Here is a 23,765-nt window from a genome sequence, read left to right as displayed (position 1 = left end):
TTGTGGCTTTTGGCTAATCACACTAGCAATACTTACACTGGCTTTTTGGTTTTGGTTTGTTTCTAGCACAATATTGGAAGACCCTTCACATGAGCCCTGTCATTTTCTCTATTCATTCAACACCAGGCACATCGTGTTTTGGCAAAATGATTCCTCCGGCCATTATCAGCCATATTGTGTTCTGTGTTCTATGCATCCGAGCTCCACCCCAGACAGGCCTGGGTGTCCTGCAAGAGGCCACTCCGTGGTGCCCATGTGTGGCACGGAGACCGTGAGCTTTGTGGAGGGAGCTTCATGCAGAGGCAGAGCCAGAGCCGATGGATCATCACGCTTAGAAGCCCGCTCCTCCAAGTCGAGATGCTCCTTGGCTGGCTCCCCCGGTGTGGCTAAAAGACACTGCGAAGAGTTTCTGGAGGGGGTGTGCCGTGCTGCACAGAGCGTGTTCCTGCACCTGTCTTGGGACCACAGAGTGTTTTGTTTTTTTCTAAACAAGGAAAGGGCGGAGCAGGGCCGGAAAAATCCCTGCAAGATCAGGTGTTCCTAAGAATTCTAATACTTCCTACATTCCACTCAGCAGGAAACACCTTTGAAACGCAGTCTTTCTTGTCTTGGTGCCTCAGAGATCAGAAAACGCAGACACCTGTGACGTTAAGCCACCGGGGCCTTCCCACGCTATCTAACAGCTGCAAGCACTGTGCAGCCTGCAGAGCTCTTCCGCGGTCACGTGTCCCATTCCTGCCTCAGAGCAGACAGACCTGGGCGGGAGAGATGACACCAACTGGGAGTAATACACGTGCAGCTGGCCAGGCACAGGGCATGGGACACTGCATGCAAAAGGGTAGCTCTGGGAGCAGACACGCCTGGATTTGAACCGTGGGTTCTGTCATTTTGTAGCCTGATGACCCGGCACAGGTTGGGACTTCTCCCAGCCTGTTTCCCTTCTTTAGAACAGTCTCAGAACTGGGGGAAACTGGATGAGTGACGAGCCCACGAACAGCATCCAGCTTAGATACGCCGAAGTTTACCCATGGATTGTCCATCAGAGCAAAAGTTTATGGAGATGAGAGTTCCACACAATTAGGGAATTATTCTCCCATGTTAAAATCTGGAGAAAATGTGCTGTGTTTCTTTCAAATGACCACATTACTTGTTTGAGGAAAAAATACTACAAATATAATCATACAGAAAAATTGTATTCTCTTTGTAGCTGATTAGAGAATTCCTGTGTGGAGAGAAACCTGCCGTATTTGAGGAGTGCTAGCCAAACCCACTTGGGCCCAGTGGGCCCCACCAGACCTCAGAGAGAAAGGGGGGCTGGAGGCCACCCAGCCCTCAACTTCCTTTGAGATGTGAAGCCTGTGGCGTGGATGAGCTCCACTCCCCACTGCCAGCTCTCCTGCAAAAGCTCTGTTGAGTGCTGAGATTCTCAGGATTCTTACCAATGGTGAGTTGGAATTCAGCCTCCCCCAAGGCAAGGCCTCTGAACCAGGAAAAGTTCCCAGCTTAAAACTCCTATTTCTTTGATAACTTTACAGTTGCAGGGGGTAACTTTACAGTTTCCCTTTCATAAAGGGGTAATTCCCAAACTGTTCACTATAAACTACCCACTTCAAGGTGTGAATGAGCCACCGGGGATCGTGTTACAGCAGACCTGATTCCGGAGGTCTGGGGTGGGCCTGTTTCCCGGGGCCGCAGGCCACCTCTGAGCACCAAGCTTGTAAAATACTCATCTCTGGGGGACCCTGACGGTGCTCGGTGATGGCTCGCGCCCTCAGTTGCTTTGCTGGCACATCCCTCGTGGTGTTCAGGGTTTCCGGTCAGCAGAAGACACCCCTGTTGCCACCCTGAGGTGACAGAGCTCGACGGCCAGGACAGTTCACCAGGCAGCTCTAACACTACACACTGAGTTCTGTTAGGCATCCTGAAAGGCTACACGCATCTCGGGACCCCCAGCCCCATTTCCACGCAGCAGCATCGTGGTAGCTGGGGGCCTGCTCGGCCACCACTCCTTCAGCCTGCAGACCCAGGCGACTTGGTGGGTTCACCAGTCACTTTTATCCCGATGCTCCCAAACCAGAGGCTTCTCAAATGGGGAGACTGAGTTTGACTTCTCAGGCGACAAAAGTCCGGAAGATGTCTTATGTGGCTCTTCCTTTGAAAAGCCACCTAAGGTGGCCCAGGGCCCTGCTTTTCTCAGGAGATATATTTTGTGATAAAATACATGTAGCATAAAATTCACCGTTTTAACCATTTTTCAGTGCACAGTTCAGTGGCATTAAGCATATGCGCATTGTTGTGCCACCCTCACCACCTTCCCGCTCCAGGACTTCTTCGTCACCCCAGACCGAAGCTCAGAGCCCGCTACACAGCAGTTCTCCCCTCCTCCCAGCCCCTGGCAGTACCACCCTACGCCCTGGCTCTGTGAGTTTGTCTACTCTGGCAAACCCCATACCCCACATATCCCAAATCTCACGTTTATCCTTTTGTGTCTAGTGAGGAGATATAGTTTTAATCTTCTTTATCAGCATGAGATGTGGCCGAAATACTGATTAGGTATGACTGTTGTTCTTTAAGCCACACTGATGGGGCAGGTTCAGCTCTGAACCTGCCATTTCATCATGAGCCTGCTGATGGGTTTTTACGAACAGTTGGGGGGCATTTTAAGAAAAGCACCAAAAGAGTGTACATTCCACTATAGATGAAACTCTTCATGAGGACCTGAGGGCAGAGCCATCACTAAGGGTAACAAAGTTAAATGCTCGGGACGTCTGCCACTCCTGTCAGACAGTTAGGTCAAGCAGACTAATTTTGTGCAGCAACAGACCTTTTATTATTCCTCGTTTTCCAGTATTCGAGCCACTCATTCATTCCATCAATCAACCAAAATGTGTTCCATGCCTCCACTGTGCTAGAACATTTTGAGGATTCCAGTTTTCACAAAAACCTGTAAGGTCCCTGGGTCTTACACACACAGGTGACTAAAATGAGTGCCACGTGTCGGGAGAGGTTGGCGTTTGTCCTCCAGGGAGCGAAGGCAGGCCGCAGGCAGCTGCTCCCAGGAGGGGGCGGCCCCACCTCCAGGGCACGCAGTGGAGAGAAGGGTGGCAGGGTGGCTCATCTGATATTTCAGAAGAGGTTCGTGTATGGTGAAAGGGGGGTGAGATCGATTTCTGCATGCTTACCAACTTGAGAAGCTGTAGTTCTTTGAAATTTCATTTTAGCAGGGAAACTTTTCAGGGTAGAGAAAGAGAACATTTATCAAACACGAAGCAACTTAGCCTTAAGTCAATTTGCAGAGGAGAAAACCCAGACTCTTTTAGGAAATGATGCCTCTTTACTCTCAATATAACAATTTTGTTTACATCTTAAACCCAAAAATACTCCAAAAGTTTAGATATTTTTCCTCCTCTTACAGGAAAACAACAAACATAATATCAAGTCTGCATTACAAAAAATAAGTGAGCTGAGGCACAGAAGGGATCCCCCCGGGCCACTCGAAAACCACGCCTGTCTCACTGCACGCCTGTCTCACTGCACACCAGTCCACAGTTATTCAACACCAAAACACCAACTCCGCGTGAAGTAATAGAAAATGTACACACTGGCCTCTGCCCCTGGTTCCTGGCACAGGGCTCCTAAATCCCTTGTAAACTCCTAAGTGACAAGAGCACTAGGAGCATCTCTAGTCTGTTGAGTCAACTCTGGGTGACTCCTGGACGGCTCCCAGGTAAGAGCTGGTCTCAAGAAAGACCAAGTCGTGAGTAGAAGCTTGGACTTTTCAGCCCTACCCCTTGTTTCTCCAGGGAAGGGAGAGGGGCTGGAAATGCAGTTATGAAGGTCATGCCCACAGGAAGGAGCCTCCACAAAATCCCAGGGTTCGGAGAGCTTCCACGTTGGTGAACTCATACCCATACCAGGAGGCTGATGCACCCCAACTCCAGGGGCACAGAAGCTCCTGCACTTGGGACCCTCCCAGACCTTCCCCTGTGCATCTCTCCATCTGCATGTTCATCTGTACCTTTGAGCAGACCCTTTATGCACAGGTGTTCCCCTGAGTTCTGTGAGCCACTCCAGCAATTAGTCGAACCCAAGTAGGAGGAGGGCACGGGAACCTCCAGCCTGAGTCATAGCACTAGCTCCCCTGGGTCTCCAGCCTGTGATCACGAGACTTCCTGGCCTCTGGAATTTCCTGAGCCAATCCCACATAATAAATTTTCGTATATCATATATGTAATGTGTAATTAATGTACTATATAATCACACAAGATCCTTTCAGAAATATCCAGCCTTGTAGTATGAAATATTAAGACATTTGTTGAAGAAGATACAAAATGCAAGAAACAGTGTGAGGATTTCGGTCAAGGATTTTGGCATAGGTAAACATTCTTTGCCTCCTTGCACAGCTACAGAAAAATTACAACTATACTACAAAACGAATATCACCTAGAGCAGTCAGAAAATGGAAGTCCGACAACCAAGGATCAAAAGAAGCCACACTCACCCAGACGGGTAGGATGGGCAGAGACATGGAGAGAAGTGGAGAGTCACATGAGGAGGCAGCAGAACAGGCAGTCCCACAGTCACGTGTGGATAAATTCAGGAGGGACACCTTGGGAGCAAGGGATCCCATCCCCAAACCAGACCACCCAGCAGGCCAGGGTTTCAGCGCCAGGAAGATAAATCCCCATGACTTCTGGCTGTAAAAGCCAGTGGGGGTTGGGGCAGCAGCAGAAGCAGCTAGATTCTCAGGAGATTCCTCTTAGCTGGTAGGGGGAAAGGGGAGCGTGGGGAAAAAGGTATAGGGAATAAAAAGCATAATTGGTAGCTACAAAATAGACAGAGGGAGGTTAAGAACAGTATGGGAAATGGAAAAGCCAAAAAACTTATATTTATGACCCATAGACATGAACTAAAGGGGGGATTGCTGGAGGGAAGGAGGGGTACTGCGTGGAGGAGGGCAAAGAGGGAAAATTGGGACAACTGTAACAGCATAATCAATAAACTGTATTTTTAAAATTCTTTTTAAAAAGAAACATTGTACATAGGACAATGACACCTCAGCCCCCTTCAGAGTGAGCACCATGGGACCTCACACAGTTCTCCAAATCACCATCAGCTGCTCCACTGTATTTTCCTGAATCTCATTAAGAGTCTGAAACCTCTTCCCTTTCAAAGGTGATTTTACCTTTAGGAAAAGCTGAAGTCACAATGCACCAAATCTGGGCCACAGAAGGTGTGAGTCACCTGGGTGATTTGAAGTTTTGCCAAAAAACTCTACACAAGATGTGATGCGTGAGAGGTGCATTGTTGTGATGAAGCTGCCAATCACCAGTTGCCCAGAGCTGTGGCCTTCTGAATCATCCGAATAGTTTCCACAGAGGAATGCTCAAGCTTAATGCAAAATTTGATGCAGATTCATTGCTCTACTTTCTCAGTCATTTTGATTGTGATGGCCACACAGTTCACATGCTCACTCAACGGCATCTACCACCTCCACTGAGTAGTGCAGTGAAGTCATCATTGTTCACACATGTGCATTCTAGTCCACTCTCCTCGGCTGCCAGGTTACATGGATGTCACACAGCGGTTCTTGTTATGTTAACAATGGCTGGGCTTTTTCTGGACAGACCTCATACACATATATGTATCTCCATATATTACACACACACACACACACACACACATATCCTACTGTTTATGTTTTGCCGGAGAACCTTGACTAGTATACCAGTAGATTACATCTGGGGAAACTGTTGTTTTGGCAATGTTTTTAATGACTGTTCCAAAAACCTCCCAATGGGGGAGCCATTTAGGAGTGGGACTCAGCCCAGAGCCCGGCTCCTTGGCTCACGCGGAGTGTGCCCAGCCATGCAGCCCCCATCCACTTCCACCTGGACCACGGGGCGGAAGTAGGAAGAAACACAGGTCAGTCTCCTGTTTAAAACCTCAACTCCCCCTTTGTACCTTGCCCCTACCTGTGGATGGAAAACCCTACCTGATTATACATTATACTCACAAGTCAGCTATTTAATGTTCATTTTTTAAAAAATGCCTTTCTGTCCTCCACCTTCTCCCCATCACCCTCGTGCAGGAAGGCAGTCCCCTGACCTGCAGTGTCACATAGCTGTTTATGTGACTGTGAGGGTGTCCGTATGTCACAAAGGACAGGCACTCACTCAGCACTTGCTAAGCATCAGCACGTGTCAGGTGCCAGCCTGGGCCATGGCACCGTGGCTGAAGGGGACCCAGCCCCTGCCCCAAGGCATGCAGGCCCATGAAAGAGACGGCCACAGAAACAGATCATTGTAAAGCAAGTGGTGAGTGCTGTGATGGGTAATGGGCGCAGTGAGGAACCAAAGAGTGAAAAGCAAGCCAGTGTGGGCTTGGCAAGGGGAGCAGGGTGATGTGAGCAGTGGGAGGCAGAGAGGAAAGGCCAGGGCCGAGAGATGAGATGTGGCCAGGAGCCATCATCTCCTCCCAGCAGGACGCAGGGCGCTGGACTCAGCCGCTCATGACCGAGCCTGTACAACCTCCCTTGGCCTTTGGGACCTTCTCCCCTCCATCCCTGCCTTCTTCCTTCCGCACCACGTTCCCACCGCAGCGTGGCCCTGACCTGGCTCTGCTCTCACCACTCCTGGCTCCCTCTCTGCTCCCTCTCCCCACATCCCGCTTGAGAGTGTGTGTGCAGCCTTGGGAGGGAGGAGAGCCCGAAGGAGGAGGAGATCAGAGAATGGTAGAGAGCTCCCTCTCCCCTTTCCCAGAACCAGCACATGGGGTCAAGCAGGATAGCATTAAAATTCTTCATACTACCCAGAATGACACACAATCTAAAACAGAAATTGTTTATTCCTGCAATTTTCCATTTAATATTTTTGGGCCATGATGGAGCCCAGGCAACTGAAACTGTGGAGGGTGAAGCTGTGGACCAGAGGACAGTAGTAGCGGTCGGCAACAGTGGCAGTGAGAGTATGAGAGAGCTCCCCAGGGGCCAGGTGCCTGTGAACCCTAGGCAGGAGCCAGGTCACTTACCCCTCACACAGCCCCAGGTATTCAGTGCCGTACGCATCGCCCCCACGGGACACACCTGTCCACCGAACACTGAGGTCAAAGATGAGCGAGAAAGGCTTCGATTGCAGGGCATGTGTGCTTGTCTACTATGGTGGCCTGGGAAGATAACTAAACAAGATGGAAAATGATCAATGCGGTTGGAGAGTCCCAGGGACACTGTGAGGGAGGCTCACAGAAGCCAGAGATGACTGCCTCGAGGGAACAGAGAACGAACATCATGGGGGCGGCTCCTGAGTGGGCTGGGACCGATCCTGGTGACAGAATGGCACCGACAGGCAGGGAGTAGGGAGGCGAGCCGCAGAGGTGGAGACTATCTCACACTTTGGCAGGAGTGCGCCACCTCGAGGGAAGTCAGGGGGATGCAGGTGGCACTAGAGCCTGTGGTTGGTCGAGGGGGAAAAGCCCGGAACGCCAGGCCAACAATGAGCTTGTATTTTGTGAGGAAACCACTGAAGGTTTCCGTCAAGAGCAAATCTTGATCAGAATTCTCTTTCAGGAAGGGTAACCCACTGTGGTTTTGTAGAAAACAAGTACTTGGAGCCCAGAGGACCTTTGGTCATTGTAACTATTCTGTATGATACACAATGTGGGTACATGTCATTACACGTCTGTCCACACCCACAGAATATACAACCCAGAGACGGAACCCTAATGGAAACTATGGACTTTAGGTAGTAATAATGTATCAATAATGGCTCATCAATTATAACAAAGGTATTACACTAAACATGTTAATATCAGGGGAAATTTTGTATAATGGTGTGGAAGGGCGTGTGTACTTTCCAACCAATTTTTTTCTGTAAACCTAAAACTGCTCTAAAAACCAAGCCTATTAATTATCAGTATGTAAAAAGAAAGTCTTGTATTAAGTTAGCAATATGATAGGATAGTTGCATTCCTACGAAAACTCAGGTTTTCAAATATTGCATCGTAAAAGCAATTATTTCAAAGAAGGAATTCAGAGTCCCATATGCTCAACTATAATGTTCATTTTTCCTACAAAAAAATTCAATAATAAAGGTAATTTATAACAGTTGGGTGTGTGCAGCCATCACATCCTCATATTAGAAAGCAATCGGGTCTGGACATCTAAAATATGCTCAAGAGGATGAGCTCTCTCAGCACCTCAGCACCAGCAGGAAGGTGGGGCTGCGTGTGCACCACCCACTCCTTGAGGCGCTATTGTCACCCCTCAGCTACCGTCCTCTTAGCCAATGAGGTGCTGAGCCTGACTGGTCCATGCTTCCAATCCTGTGTTATTTTCAATAGTAGCCAACTGCATTTTCTAATCAATCAGATGTGCTATATTCATCTTCTGACAACCCAAACAGAAGGCCTGTAATAATTACCTACTCTGTGCCAGCCAATATGCCAGGCAAGTGGATCCTGTGGGCAGACAGGCGGACACCAAGGCTAAGGAATGCAGGGAAAGCACCTGGGGAAAGCCCAGTGGGCATTCTGGTGGCCAACCAAGCCAGAGAGAATGAAGTCCAGACAAAGCCTCAGGTCCCTGTGGGCTCTCACCTGCTTCCTGATGTGGCTTCTTCTTGCTTACAGCGGAGCTCCCAAAGCGCGGAACCAAGCAATCTCTCCAGTGGGTCACAGGCACTTTGGGGTTTTAGAGGAAAAAAAAAAAAGCAATGAAACAGTTGCAGTTACACTTCATGAATTAGAAATGGAGGATTCACAGAAATCTCATCTTGTTCTCACGAATAGTTGCCGTCTTAAATGTTGAGTATTTTCCACAAGGGTTCCATTAATCAGATTGTCTTAAATAACATTCAGGTATAATAACATTCACCCTGGTATTTTTCACACCATTTGCTTTTTTTATGTTTATCAAATTTGCAATCTTTATTATTGCTAATGGATTATGTTTAACTCACTTTCCATTTTAAAAGGGATTGGTGCTCACAAGTGTGCCTTGAAGCATAAAATACTGATGGAAACAGTCATGTACACATATATTCTGCAGGTCAGGGTAAGTTTACAAATACACACGCTAACTATGACTCCAAACGCTGTAATATGTCAGTCAGGACTTACTCAGTCAAGCAAATCTGCGGGTGTGATGACTTTACGCAAAGCCACGGAAAACTGAAACTGAAAAGCGGTGCCACCATGAATATCTGAAAACTCCCCGTGCCTCGCCCACCCAGCGCAGTCGTCAGCCCGGTCCGACGATGCCGCTGATGCTTTCGAGTCATTCACCAAGCAAAGGCAGTGACGTTGTCATAAACCAACGGGCTTTTTCTGGAACAAGTACAAAAAATTTCTTTCCGGGACAAAATTAATTAATTTCACTGGTAAACACAGTGAAGACAAAAACGCCCAGCCTATTATGCAAAAGTTTTACTTATTGAAGCAAAAGTAAATACACGTTACATTATTCTTAAGAATCTTGTAAACCAGGGGTGTCCAACTCATTTACATCAGGAGCCACATCAGCCTCGTGGTTGCCTTCAAAGGGCCGAATGTAATTTCAACTCCTTAACAGTCAAGGAGTAGTTACATTTATACAGTCCTAAAATTATTTCAGCCCTTTGAAGGCAACCATGGGGCTGATGTGACCCCCGATGAAAATGAGTTGGACACCCCTGCTGTAAACCTAGCCCTGACTGGTGTGACTCAGTGGGCTGGGCATTGTCCTGCAAACCAAAAGGTCACCAGTTTGATTCCTGGTCAGGGCATAGACCTGGGTTGTAGGCCAGGCCCCAAATAACAGATATGCGGCAACTGATCAGCGGCAACTGATCAGCGGCAACTGATCAATGTTTCTCTCTCTGTCTTTCTCCCTCCCTCCATTTCTAAAAATAAATAAATAAAATTAAAAAAAAATCTTGTAAAACTGGCTACAGAATTAACCATATGTTGTGAAAGAAACAAAATAAGTTATTGGCAACTAATTTTGTCAGAGCTCTCATTGTCTAAGTACTAACAACACACAATGTGACAAAGCATGCCCGGTTGCAAACGTACGCTGGTTCACAGCTGTTGATGTATGTGTTGTATATACGCAGTTGTGTGTGAAACACAGAGTTTATTCTTGCATTGTCATTTATTATTGTGCTATTTATTTGTAGTACAACTGTAAACACTTTCCCCAGCCCCTGCATGTGCATGAAGAAGAAAGCCTCAGCCACAGCAATACTTAATTCCTTTTGTCACTGAAAGCCCCGTGAAAAGCTGTTGTAGGCTGCCAGGCTGTAAATGGAAATCGATGCCCAGGTCTCCATACTGAAGGAACACCTGGAGAAGAGCAACAAAAAAGTTTATTGCTCTATAAATAAAGAAACTGTCTCTGAATGACTGTCTACACTTGATCTCACCCCCAGGAAGAGAGGAGGAGGTGAGGAAGCTGTTGGGAGAGAAAGAAAAAGTTGTAGGAATTATCAAACTTCCAGTGAGCGCCACCTGGTGGCACCAAAATACAGTCACGAGGGCCTGGGCTGTGGCAGGCACCTGTGAAATTACAGAGCGGATCCTTTCTGTTGTGATGATAATCACACGTTACTGACAGTATCCAGGCTCCTTGGTTGCCCCAAAACAGTGTAAATGGATTGTTCTTGGCTTCCTTCCTTTTTTCCTTCTGTTTTTCTTCCCCTTAGGTAAAGTTTGTGTTGATGGTCTAATATACACACAAAAATATGCACAAGTTATCAAGGCACAGCCCTATGAATTTCTATAAATCACACACAACTGGCATTCAGGCCAAGTAAACAGAACGTTACTAGGACGGTGGGCTTCTCGTGCTCCAAGCGAGCACGAGCCCCTCCCAAGGAAAAAACTAGCCTGCCTCAAACTTGGAGATAAGGTTTGCTCATATTTGAATGTTACATACATCGAAACATGCAGTGCAGACTCTTGCTGAGCATCATTTTATTGCACAAATAAATCACAACTTATTCTTTATGCCATTGATGGGCATCGTGGTGGTTTGTGACCCTCCTTCTCGTAGGACCCTGAGGTTGCTTTCAGTCTGTTGCTGCTAAAAAAAACAATGCTGCAATGAAGCACTCCATTCGTATTCCATTTTCATATATGCAAATATATAGTTTAAATGTAACAGTACAGAATATTCAGAGGTGGAAATTCCAGGTTCAGAGAGTATGGACATTTGTCATTTTTTCCTTAAAAGTGACTTCATCTTTCAGCCCTGCTGCCAAAGGATTCTTTCTTTACCTCTGAAGTCCATTAATCTCTTGGTTGCCTGAAGTTCATGTACTGAGAGTCTTCCCTAGAAGGACTCATGGGAACTCTATTCACCAGGTTCTTAAAAGATCAATTTTTTTTCTTTAGCTTTTATTCTTTCATGAATAGCTTAAATAAATAGAAAAATCATTGGCTCACACTTTTTCTCTTTGTCTGTTACTATAAATGAAACTGATTATTTTTCCCCCTGAAACCCAATTAATTTACTAGAATATGTCTTGGTGCTAACCATTCTTGATCAATTTTTCCTTAGCAAATAATGTGATCTTTCAATATACATATTAAAATCTTTAATTATAGGAAAATTTTCTCGAATTTTAATTTTAAATCTTTTCCTTTTCCATGATTTTGGGGGTTTTCGTCTTTGGGATATCCAACTAAATGTGCTTTATCTCCTTAGCCCATCTTCTACATCTATCATTTTTTTCTAAATCATTTGAAATATTTTTATTGAGAAATAATTTACATACTATAAAATGTACCCATTCAAAGTGTAGAGTTAAACAGTTTTAAGCGTATTCACAGAGCGGTGTGACCATCACCACAGTCAGCTGCAGGACATGTGTATCCCTCCCCCAAACCCCCAGACCATTAGCGTTCCTTCCCCATTCCTGCACTCATGTCCCCAGATGCAGGCAAACACGGATCTACTTTCTGTCTCTATAGATTTCCCAGTCTTATGTATTTCACATGTAGGGAATCATACAACATGTGACCTTTTGTGGATGGCTTCTTTTACTTAGCACAAATTTTCAAGATTTATCATGTTGCAGCATACTTCACTACCTCTGATCACTGAATAGTATTCTGTCACATGGATATACCACATTTACTTTATCCATTCATCAGGTTATGGGCATTAGGATTGTTTCCACTTTTTGACTATTACGAACAGTGCTGTTGTGAACATTCAAGTTTTTGAATTGACATATGATTTGTCTCAGCTGTATATCTGGGGGTGAATCTCCTGGGTTATCAGGTAGCTCTGTGTTTAACATTCTGAGGAACTGCCAAATTGTTTTTCAAAGTGATTGCACCATACTTTATTCCTGCCAGCAATTTATGACACTCACAAAACATCACTTCCATCTCGTGCTGTCGGTCAAAGTTAAGTGTAACACCAGCCCGGAGTCAAATGTGGGAGCAGACTCAGCTGCCACTTACTGATGAATATAAATTCTATGGTCATTTTTAATCCTTCAAAAAGGGATTTAAAAAAGGTCTACCTCTAAAATACCTACAATCACGTGTGGCCCAAAGCAAATAACTTCAAAGTGTTCATTGTTGTTGTTATTAGCCTTTTTCTTCTGGTTAAAAAAAACAACAATGCTTTTCCCGAATAAGGAGGTAGGTGAGATTTTCTTTAGATGATCTGAAAATCAAAATATGTAAGACAAAAAAAAAGTCTGTGTAGGATTCTTTGAACTAACATTAAATACCTGAATATACATGTCAAGTCAGAATCTGAGGTGTTTCAGAGAAAATATTTCATTGGAACATGATTAAGTTGGCAAACCTAGAGGAGAGAGAAAACAGTAGAAAAACTTTAATGGTATAAAATTTAAAAAGTGTCCCACTTAGAAAGTTCAGAAGACTTAAAAAGTGTTACCTGTTGCGGACACCGGCTGGCAGTGTCCATAACATCCAGTGTTATGGATGAGATATGAAATACATTCACACGGACTACCGAGTCCTGTGGAGGAAAAGGGACAGCACGGCTACTCTCTCAAGGGGAGGGTGCCTGGGAGCAGCCTGGCCACTCTCTCAAGAGGAGAGCACACCAATCCTTGCCTTCACTGGTTTTTTATTGGCTTTTAATTTGCACAGGAATACAGGTAAATTTCATTAATCATTGTCAGGCAGTAAGGATCAAACAATAGATAATACACAAAGAACTCTGAGGGCCTATTCTGAGTCAGGGTCTATCAGCTAAAAGGCTACAAAACTTAAACAAACTCATTTCCTGCTCGGACCTTTATCATTTAATTAACAGTATTCTTAGCAAAGCAGGTTTCACAGGAGTTTATGTATTCTTTCTCAGGCTTGATTACCCAGGGAACCTGCCCTTTCCAGCACAGGGCTGCACCACCCTCTGTCACTGTTTCAGGCTTAAGTCAGGCAGAGGAGTCAAGATAGCCAAGAAATTAGGAGACTCCTCACAGGCAGAATGAGGACTCAGGCTTTGTCAAAGCTGAGGGGCGAGGGTCCATCACCCCCTTTCTCCATAGCCCCCCAAGTCCTTCCCTGGGGCCTCCATCTGATCGTGCCTGTCTTAAGTTTTTCCCCCCTTGGGGAATCTTACCCATCGTTGGCTAACTGATCAAGCGTTGGGGACCAGTTATGGAAAAAGGAGCAGAAGTGGTGCTCCTGCCAGGGAGATAAGCTTTGTCTCCTCAGCGGTTTCTCATCTGAAGGTCACTCACTCAGCCTTAGCCATGGGGGCGGGGGTTATAGCTCCTGAAACCAGGCAGGGTGGTTCCCAACAGTTACCCCCACTTTGTACTCTATCTGATTTTTGACCTTTCATTTCATCTTCCCTTCTATTGATTTTTTAGGAATTAGAGAATAAAATCTTAGCACAATGTCCCTCAACAGAGACACTGATCCAATAGAAGACGGTGTGGAGATGGAGTTTCCCAGGTGTTCGGTACGTATTTATTCTCTAAGATTGTACACGGAAACTGTACTTTCAAGTTCTGTAAAAATTCTAACTGCGGAGTACCCAGTGGTGTGCCTGGGGGAGCCACGGGGAGCACAAACATTCCACTCCAGGGACTTACCTTTTGGGGCCCAGCAAAAGGCAGCTCTTCAGTGGGCAGCAGAGCAGGAGCACAACTTGTTTTCATAACGGTGGGAACACGGGGGAAAGAGCCCTCCGCCAGTCCCAGCCCACGTCCTCTGTGTGGCTCTGGCGACAGAGCCCACTAGAATCGAAGGGAAACTGCAGGGACCCGAGTTTGGGCCCTCACTTCGTCCTTCCAGTCAAATGACCTAAGAAGCTTCTTGGGAATTAGGGGATTAGTAGGCAGAATGCTCTAGAAAATAAAGTTTTATCCCTTTAATACAGGAGTTTAGATACAGAAGGGGGACTCCAAGGGGACAGGGTTGTCTTTTCTGCTGACAGCTATTCCCGAACACTCCACAAGTGTAACCGTTTGCGTTGCTAAAACATTCCAGTTCATAGGGACAATCACAGCCCCCTTTGCACTGTGTTCCTAGACATCCCAAGCCCATTGGACACCGGGATGAAGCTTTGGTATCTACATCATCTGGCTCCCTTTCTTCCTTAAACAAAATGTAGCCTTACCCACAACAAATGTTGCAACCCCCCAAAGCTCTCTCTCTGCATGCTAACTCACAGAATTGTAGAGTTAGGAAGATCTTAAAGACTTTAGAATTCAAGTCTAATGGGTTCATTTTATAAGGCAGGCTTTAAATGACGTGTCTAAATAATACCTCTTTTGGGGAATGACCTGAGACTTGACCATCCAGTCTCTGCTCCACATTGCCACAATGGACTTGGTTTAGTTGGGTAACAGTGTCTCCCAAGGGTAGCTGCTGCTGTTTGCACGGTTAGTTATGCTCTTTGTTGTAGGGTTCGTGGATCTGCTGGATGATTACCATTCACCAATCTCATGACTTCCCACTTTTTTCCACACAGCTGCCAGAATTATATGCCCTTGTTGAGAATATGAACAAGGAGAGCAAGAAATCCAATCGTCTAAAAACTCACAGTATTTCACCAAATGAAGCACAGGAAATACTTAGTCAAAACCTGAATACCATGTCATTCACCAGCAGAACTGATTTGAGAGAAGATGCCCAACCTGTTTTCCTGTGCAATGTGGCTAGACCAGACGAGGAGAGCCCAGTGTCCATGACTGACCTCCTACACAGCAGCTTACTGACCAGCTCGCTCTCTTCAGAAGACAGACTCTCAAAATCCCGGCAGAGATTGGCTCAGTATGGGATCCCTCCTCCCTCACACACTTTCCCTTATGAGATTCTCACCAATAGGTTGAACTCTTTGGTCACCACAAAGAAGGAGAGTCAAAGGACCACAAAATTACCCATGCTTAGCATTTTCCGCACCAGTCCAGAAAAGTTTGCCTTTGAAGATACAACTCATGAATACTTATTAGCTGAACCAGGTAATCAAACAGTAAGGCTGTGTGGGAGAAAGAGTGGGAACCTTTCCAGAAAATTTACCTACATTTCTAGAGCTGAAAGAGTCAAATGTTGATCCACGAGAACTCTGCAGCGCTAATGCCCTTGCTACATCTAATGGCGACGGGAAACAGAGAACAGAGACTCGAACCTTCCAGGGTCAAGCCTCAGACCCATTCCCCAACGAGCATATCATTTAGACATAGCACTTAAGCTTGCTTTTATTTTTTTTTTTGAGATTTTATTTTTATTTTTAGAGAGAGGGGAAGGGAGGGAGAAACTTTAATGTGTTGCCTCTTGCACGTCCCCAGCTGGGGACCTGGCCCACAACCCAGGCATGTGCCCTGACTGGGAATCGAACTGGAGACCCTTTGGTCTGCAGGCTGGCACTCAATCCACTGGGCCACACTAGCCAGGGCTAAAGTTGCTTTTATGAAATGAGCTGGTTAAAGTTGGCCTCTAAAGCACCCATTCAATTAGTCAAATATTTACTGAGTAATAATTTGTATTAGAGTTTTTTCAAGAACCTGTACTCTTTATGATACATCTCTACAGAGAGGAGGAAACTCTCCATTTCTCATTCTTTAATGGAAAATTACCAATAAAAGGCCAAAGGCCATACAGAGAAAGTAAAAATATATAAAACATGATTGCAAGTTTTGATAAGACAGGCTATCCCTAAGGCCTCCATTTTTCCCATGTAGTTTGAGGGAAGTACTATTTTGTTATTGTGTATAGCTGTAAAAATTAGATTAACCCAGCCCTGGCCAGGTAGCTCAGTTGGGTAGAGTGTCATCCTGATATGCCAAAGTTGTGGGCTCAGTCCTCCGTCAAGGTACATACAAGCCTCAAACAATGAATGTATAGAAGCGTGGAACAACAAATCGATATTTCTCTTTCCCTTCCTCCCTCTCTCTAAAGTCGATTAAAAATAGATTAAACCAATAATATATAATAGTTGAGTCTTTCTAAAGCGGGTTCTTGACCCCAGATAAAGCCATTTGCACAGCAAATATTTTGATGCCACAACTTTTACATTAAAAGTAGTGGGAGAGATAGGAACAAATTTATAGAATGGATTGATTACTCTGATCATACAGGGTGGGCAAAAGTAGGTTTACAGTTGTTCATATGGAAAATAATATAATAATCAATAAATAATAATATAAGAATCAACTCTATGTTTTGCATACTCACAACTGTAAGCCTACTTTTGCCCCACCGTGTATGTGCTCTAACTCTCTACACTGATGTCTACACAGAGCCTAGTGCTGTGCTCAGTGGGGGACTATGCAGTATATCTTGGCTGTGGTTCATCGACTTCTTTTTTAAATATATTTTATTGATTATGCCATTACAGTTGTCCCAATTTTTCCTCTTCCCCCCCTCCACTCAGTACCCCCCATTCCCTCCGGCAACCGCCCCACCCCACCCCCTGCCTTAGTTCTTGTCCATGGGTCATGCATATAAGTTCTTTGGCTTCTCCATTTCCTGTACTGTTCTTAACATCTCCCTGTCTATTTTGCACCTACTAATTTGTGCTTCTTAATCCCTGTACCTTTTTCCCCATTTCCCTCCCTTCCCCTCCCCATGGTTATCATCCAAGTGATCTCCATTTCTGTGGTTCCATTCTTGGTCTGTTTGTTCACTTAGTTTGATTTTTAGATTCAGTTGTTTATAATTCTGAATTTGTTGCCATTTTAATGATCATCTTCTTCTTTAAAACAGGTCCACTAAACATTTCACATAAGAGCTTGGTGATGATGAACTCCTTTCACTTTACCTTGTCTGGGAAGCACTTTATCTTCCCTTCAATTCTAAATGATAGCTTTGCTGGATAGAGTAATCTAGGTTGTAGGTCCTTGCTTTTCATCACTGTGAATGCTTCTTTCTAGACCCTTCTATCCTACAGAGTTTCTTTTGAGAAATCAGCTGACAGTGTTATGGGAACTCCTTTGTAGGTAACTCTGCCTTTCTCTTGCTGCTTTTAAGAGTCTCTCTTTATCTTTAACCCTTGGCATTTAAATTATGATGTGTCTTGGCATGGACCTCTTTGGGTCCAACTTGTTTGGGACTCTCTGTGCTTCCTGGACTTGTGAGTCTATTTCATTGGCCAAAATAGGGAATTTTTCTTTCATTGTTTTTTAAAATAAATTTTCAATTCCTTGTTCTTCCTCTTCTTCTGGCATCCCTATGATGCAGACCTTGGTATGTTTGGAGATGTCCCAGAGTCTACTTTGCCTATTCTTGTTTTTTAAAAAAATTCTTTTTCCTCTTGCTGTCCTGATTGAATGCTTTTTTCTTCCCTATGTTTCAAATCATTGACTTGATTCTTGGCTTCATCCCTTCTACTCTTGGTTCCCTGTAGATTTTTCTTTATTTCATTTAATGTAAACTTCATTTGTGCCTGGATCATTTTGTATGCCATTGAAGTACCCAGTGAGTTTTTTGAGCATCCTGCTAATCAGAGTTTTGAACTCTGCATCTGATAGGTTGGTTATCTCAGTTCCGTTTAATTCTTTTTGTGGAGTTTTTTTCTATTCTTTCATTTGGGCCATATTTCTTCCCTCAATTTGACAGCCTCCCTGTGTTTGTTTCTGTGTATTACACAGAGACAATTTGACTCCCTGTCTTAGTAGTGTGGTCTATTGTAAAAGAGCGTAACTGTAAATTGTGTGAGGCAGAGCCTGCCCTGCCCTGGTGAGTGATCGCCAGGGCAGGGCAATCACTTAAGGGCAATCAATTTTGTGGCTCCGTGTGGGGAAAGGTTCAGAGGAGGGACAATGCCATTGCTTGGCTTCTGAAGGTTTGCCTGGGAGAAAGCTGTCTCCTGGCACTCACCCTGATTCCAATCACTTTGCTTTATACCTATATGCCACTTGTGGCCTTCCAGCTGTTGCCCTGGTGCTGAATCCCAGAGGGGGTGGGTCTGTGTGAGTCCTAAGTCCATGTGGGTGCTTAAGAAGAGTCTCCTGAAAATCTGGCAGTTTCTTCCATCACCTTCTGTCACCCAGACCCCCACTGGTTTTCACAGCTGGAAGTTATGGGGATTTATCTTCCTGGTGCTGGAACCCTGGGGTGCTGGGTGGTCTGGCTTGGGGCTGGGATCACTCGCTCCCAAGGTATCCCTCTTGGGTTTTATTCAGCAGGTGAATGTGGGACCACCCATTCCTCTACCTCTCTGAGCCACTCCATGGCTCTGCCCCTCCTACCCATCTGGATGAGTGTGGCTTCTTTAAATCCTTGGTTGTCGGACTTCTATACAGCTTGATTTTCTGATGATTCTGGATGCTCCTTGTTTTATAGTCCAATTGTAATTTTTCTGTCATTGTATGAGGAGGCGAAGCATATTTACCTGTGCCTCCATGGTGACCAGAAGCCACTGTCCTTTTATACTCAGGGCCTACACAAGGATCTCAGAAGCAATGGCACTGGCAGTATATGTACTTCTGACAAATCTTCCTCCCTGTTTTGACCACACATTAGGACCCTTTTCTCCTCCCTGTTGCCCTCAGTGCTCTGCAGTTCTCTCCACTGCACACTCTTAGTTTCCGAGCACCAATGAGACGTTCTCTCTACCTGCTATGGCTGTGCAGGGGCCTCTCCAGCCCAGTTAGCCAGGCCCACCAACATTCTATTTGGAGGAGGGCTTTAAATGAGGTGGACACCATAGCTTCCCCCTTGGTTTATAAAAATTCAGAAAAGCCTTTCTACCAGAAAAGAGGAGACTCAAATTCATCAAAGGTCTATTCTGTCATGACAAACCTCTGAATTGCTGAAGGTTAAATGACACCACCATGTGATTCTTTGAAAATGTGATTCTTTTCAGAAAAACAATTCATGGATCTAAGGGATCTGGAATGGAAATATTTTAAGGGGATCACAACGTGGAAACAAAAAGCTTCAGACTCATATACAAAGATACTGTACAACAGTGAGAAGAGATTTGTAGAGAGCAGGGAAATGCATGATGATATTTCCCCCCCGCTCATTTATGGGTCTTTGGTTGTTTGTTCTGAAGTTGATTATCCAAAAAGTGTAACTTCTTCTTCTTAATGGAATATGTAGTTTATTAAAATATTTTGGATGTAGACTTTACTTTGGAGAACATCAAATTCATACACAAAAAGTAAAGAAGCAGAGGCAGCATGGAACATAGGAACTGAATCTGTATGATACACATGTAAGACCTAAAATTAAACCACTAATATGGAGTAAAAGATCCAAGCTGATCTGCTAGGGTGTCTGTGAAGGGGAACACACAAACAAGAATAGCTCTCTCAAACTTTTAAGCTCATGAAAAAGTCATAAAAGTAGTTGGTTAATTGAACAAATGGAAGAATTAACACCTGAGGATACAGAGATCAATCTGAGAACTTAAAAATATGTTAACAGCTGGAAGACATGAGGAAGGAGGTAGCATCTATGAAATAAGAATGGGATGATTTGAAAAAGAACAAACTGGGAATCTTAGAAATGAAAAATGTGGTCATTGATCATAAAGTAATAATAATAACCCTCAACAAGTTATCTCAAAGGCGTACGGGATGAATCTGAGGAGAGAGAATGAATGAGTTGGAGCACAGCACTGAAAAAGAAGCTTCCAGATCACAGCACAGTAAGATAAAGAAGGAAATTATGAAAGACATTCATTCTACCCTCCATCATCCTTAACTTTACATCCCTTAACTATCTTCTTTACTTTACCCTCAACTATATATCTGATGGGAGTTGCAGAAGAATATAAGGAGAATGGAGAAAAGGTGATGTTTGAAAATAAAATGACACATGGTTTTCCGGAATTGAAGAAACACGTGAAAACTTGAATTGAAAAATCTCACTGAGTGTGATTAGCAAGAAAATAAATCTATACCTAGAAACACTGTAGCAAAACCACAGAACATCAAGCAAAAACAAGAAAATAGGATCTACAAAAGAGAGAAAATAGATGACATAGAAACAAATGACAGAATGGTGGTGCTACTCTCCGTAACAACAGATGCCAGGCGATGGCGTCATAACTCAAAACCCTGACGGAAAACAACTGTCAGTCTGGAATTCACCCGACGGCCAAACTCTCTTTAAAGAGTAAGGGTGAAGTAAATACATTTTAAAACATAGAAGAGTCTAAATTGTTCACTGCCCCCACTGAAAAAAACTGCTAGCAAATATGTACTTTAGTGGGAGCCCAGAGGGAATACAAGCAACAGGGGTGAGCAGTTAAATTCTTAATGATATGTGTGTATGATTGTGTCAGTATTAAAATATACATCGAGATTTTATTTCCTAATATTTCATTTTTTAAATTTGTCTCTCTGTAAGTGAAATTAGTCTGTAGTTTTCATTGTTTGCACTGTTTTTTTAAAGATTTTATTTATTTATTTTTAGAGAGGGAAGGGAGGGAGAAAGAGAGAGAAACATCAATGTGTAGTTGCTGGGGGCCATGGCCTGCAACCCAGGCATGTGCCCTGACTGGGAATCGAACCTGCGACTCTTTGGTTCTCAGCCCACGCTCAATCCACTGAGCTATGCCAGCCAGGGCAATTGTTTGCACTATTTTTTAAATCAGATTTTGGCTTCGGCATAGCAGATATTTTCAGCCAGAGAGGCCATCTAGAAATGGGCTGGAGGAAGATTTCTGGGGTTTTCATAACATACTGGTTTTTTTAAAATCAGCATATTCAAGTGTGTTCAGTATGCAAAAATTTCTCAAGCTACAGATTTCACAACTGTAAACTTTTCTTTATTCATGTTATACTTCAAAGAAAGTTTTATAAGTCATGCTACCTTCATAAAATGAATTGGGGAGTTTTTATCTTTTTTTGAGGCCATGGCTATTTAAATAATATTAGAAATATTTTAAGTCCAGATCTTTAAAATCTAGATAGAACTTAGCTATAAAATCATTTAGTACTGACATCTTTTCTTCTTATTTTATTATGAAAATATTTACACTAGATTCACCACTTAAGATTTTACCAAACTCTTTTCATCTATTCATGTTATTGTTTGCTGAGCTTCAGGTCTAAGATACTATCCTTATATGTTATTGGTGAAAATGAAGAATGTGTCTTTTATTTCATGGAGAAAAACTAAACAATATTGGCCAACCAGGTAATAAGGTTCAGGTAGGAAAAACAGAGCAAATAGTAATATGTCAGATATTGATACATCAATGATAATTTAAATGTGAATGGAATAATACTTCAATTAGAAGCCAAAGATTATCAGAGTGCATTAAGAATTCCAATGACACACTGCTTACAAAAGACATAAGCTAAATAAATATAAAATGCAAAAAGGCTGAATGTACAAAGATGGAAAAAGATGTATCTCCCAGACACTAACTAAAAGAAAATTGGTTTAGCTATACTAATATCAGACAAAACCAATTTTAAGAAGCATCAGTAGAGATGGAGGATCACTTATATTAATCATAGAAGTTTTGTTCACCCAGAAGACATGACTGTACACTCCCAAGTCCCGGGGTGAACGCCCGCAGCATGGTCTTCCCTGAGAAGACAGAGCCAGGGAAAGCGCCCATCGCGGCCTGGGAGTTTTCCTGTTTATTCTGGAAGGGACGATCTTCCCATCAGAATTCTGGATGCACACTACTAATCGGAACCACTATTAGCTACAGGGGATTTGGGGAAATTAAGGGTTTTTAAATTGGATGCAACGCAACCTCAAACAAAATTGTAGTACTGTTTGTTAGAAAGGGAAGAAGACATGGGGATGGGTGGTTACAGGGCAGGCACCTCCGCGTCAGCAACGAGGGGTGCAAGTCCACAGTCCTCATTTTCTGATCCTTCCACGTCCTGCGACCTCACCGCAAGCCCAGTGCTCCTTCGCCACTGCCCTCCAGCCGCACTGCCGTCTTCTGTCCTTTCAACTCACTAAGCTTCTTCCTTCCTTTGGATCATGGCACTGAGCCCTCACTTTCACGGAATGTGTTCCCCTGAACCTCATGCGGTTGCTATCACCTCAGCCATCGCATCCCAGGTTCCAACGCTGCACCTCAGCGAGGACAGCTTGGCCAGCTGGTCTAAAGAGGCTGGGCCGTCGCTCTGTAACACACTTCTTAATTCTCTGCTCAGTATGTATGTGATCGAACATACAAATTGTACACGCAACCCTATGCTGATCAAAATTTTACCTGATTTTTCTCCTTGTTCACTGAAGTTTATTGGTCTGCCTTTTTTGGAGTTAAGTATCGTACCCTCTTTATTCTTTTTTTCTTTTCCAATTATCGTTTATACTCAACATTATTTTGTATTAGTTTCAGTATACAGCACAGTGGTTAATCAATCATATACATTACAAAGTGCCCCCCCCCCCAGTATTTCCAGCACCCACGTGGCCCCACACATAGTTATTACAACGTTACTGACCATATTCCCTGTGTTAGAATTTGCATCCCTGTGACTGTGCTGCAGCTACCAGTTTGAGTTTATTAACCCCTCCCCCTTTTTCACTCAGCCCTCGGACCCCCAACTCGCCTGTCTTTCCCAATAGGAATCTTGTCATTCTGTTTGTCATCCTATCTCCAGTGGCTAGAGTACATATTTTTTTAAAAAAATTTTTGTTGTTGTTGTTTTGTATTTTTTAATTACAGTTGATGCAGTATTATTTCGTATTAGTTTCAGGTTAGGCAATCATATACTTTACCAAGTGTTCCCCCGATATTTCCAGTACCCACCTGGCACCGTATGTAGTTATCACTACATTATTGACTATATTCCCTATGCTGTATTTTACAACTCGTGACTTTTGGCAACCACCAATTAAGACTTCTTCATCCCCTCACCTTTATCACCCAGGTCCCTAACCCCTCTTCTTTCTGGCAACCACCATCCACTCTGTGTCTATGAGAGTCTGTTTCAATTTTGTTTGTTTATTTTGTAAAGCACTTCTTGACACAATAAACACTCGATGATTATTTGTGGAATGAATAAATGAACAAATAAAATACTTCTAAGCATCTATTGAATGGTTGAGAGCATCCCTATGGAACTGCACCTTTTCCTTTCACTACACAACACATTTTCTCTGCTCACAATCATTTTCCCAGAAATTTGCCAGAGAAAATTAAATTTCTGCAGCTACTGCAGTGCCCCCAGAGAATTCCAAATGTGGTTACTCACCCTGTCATTGCAGATACAATGACTCGTGTTGAATTATTTTGGAAAGTAAAAAATGTTAAGTCAATCCCTGAATACTCTATGTGCTTCACTATTGAAAATGGATCCTGCGAACTCAGTTCTATTCAGGGTAGTAACAGATGAGTTTTCTTTGTTCTAGACATTGAGATACAACTA

At 43.9% G+C, this 23,765-nt stretch overlaps 1 protein-coding gene across 1 annotated transcript; it reads left to right on the top strand.

Annotated features, from left to right (window-relative positions):
• The first annotated feature begins 13,861 nt into the window (after positions 1–13,861).
• On the top strand, positions 13,862–19,322 carry CUNH9orf153 (chromosome unknown C9orf153 homolog). Its single transcript, XM_045839993.1, has 3 exons — positions 13,862–13,927; positions 14,942–15,117; positions 19,277–19,322. The coding sequence occupies exons 1-3, from the start codon at positions 13,862–13,864 to the stop codon at positions 19,320–19,322; spliced, it is 288 nt and encodes a 95-aa protein (XP_045695949.1).
• Positions 19,323–23,765: the final 4,443 nt, after the last annotated feature.

This window comes from Phyllostomus hastatus, unplaced genomic scaffold (assembly GCF_019186645.2).
Source record: "Phyllostomus hastatus isolate PE091 unplaced genomic scaffold, TTU_PhHast_1.1 phas_contig_34, whole genome shotgun sequence".
In the NCBI taxonomy this organism is placed as follows: domain Eukaryota; kingdom Metazoa; phylum Chordata; class Mammalia; order Chiroptera; family Phyllostomidae; genus Phyllostomus; species Phyllostomus hastatus.
This window is presented reverse-complemented; position numbering and strand designations above follow the sequence as displayed.

Bases quoted from the DNA above. Each gene is read 5' to 3' on its own strand.
- CUNH9orf153 (XM_045839993.1), top strand. From the start codon at position 13,862: ATGTCCCTCAACAGAGACACTGATCCAATAGAAGACGGTGTGGAGATG. The intron at 13,928-14,941 runs GTACGTATTTAT...TTTTCCACACAG, and splicing joins TGGAGTTTCCCAGGTGTTCG to CTGCCAGAATTATATGCCCT. The intron at 15,118-19,276 runs GTGCAATGTGGC...GATTCTTTTCAG, and splicing joins GATGCCCAACCTGTTTTCCT to AAAAACAATTCATGGATCTA.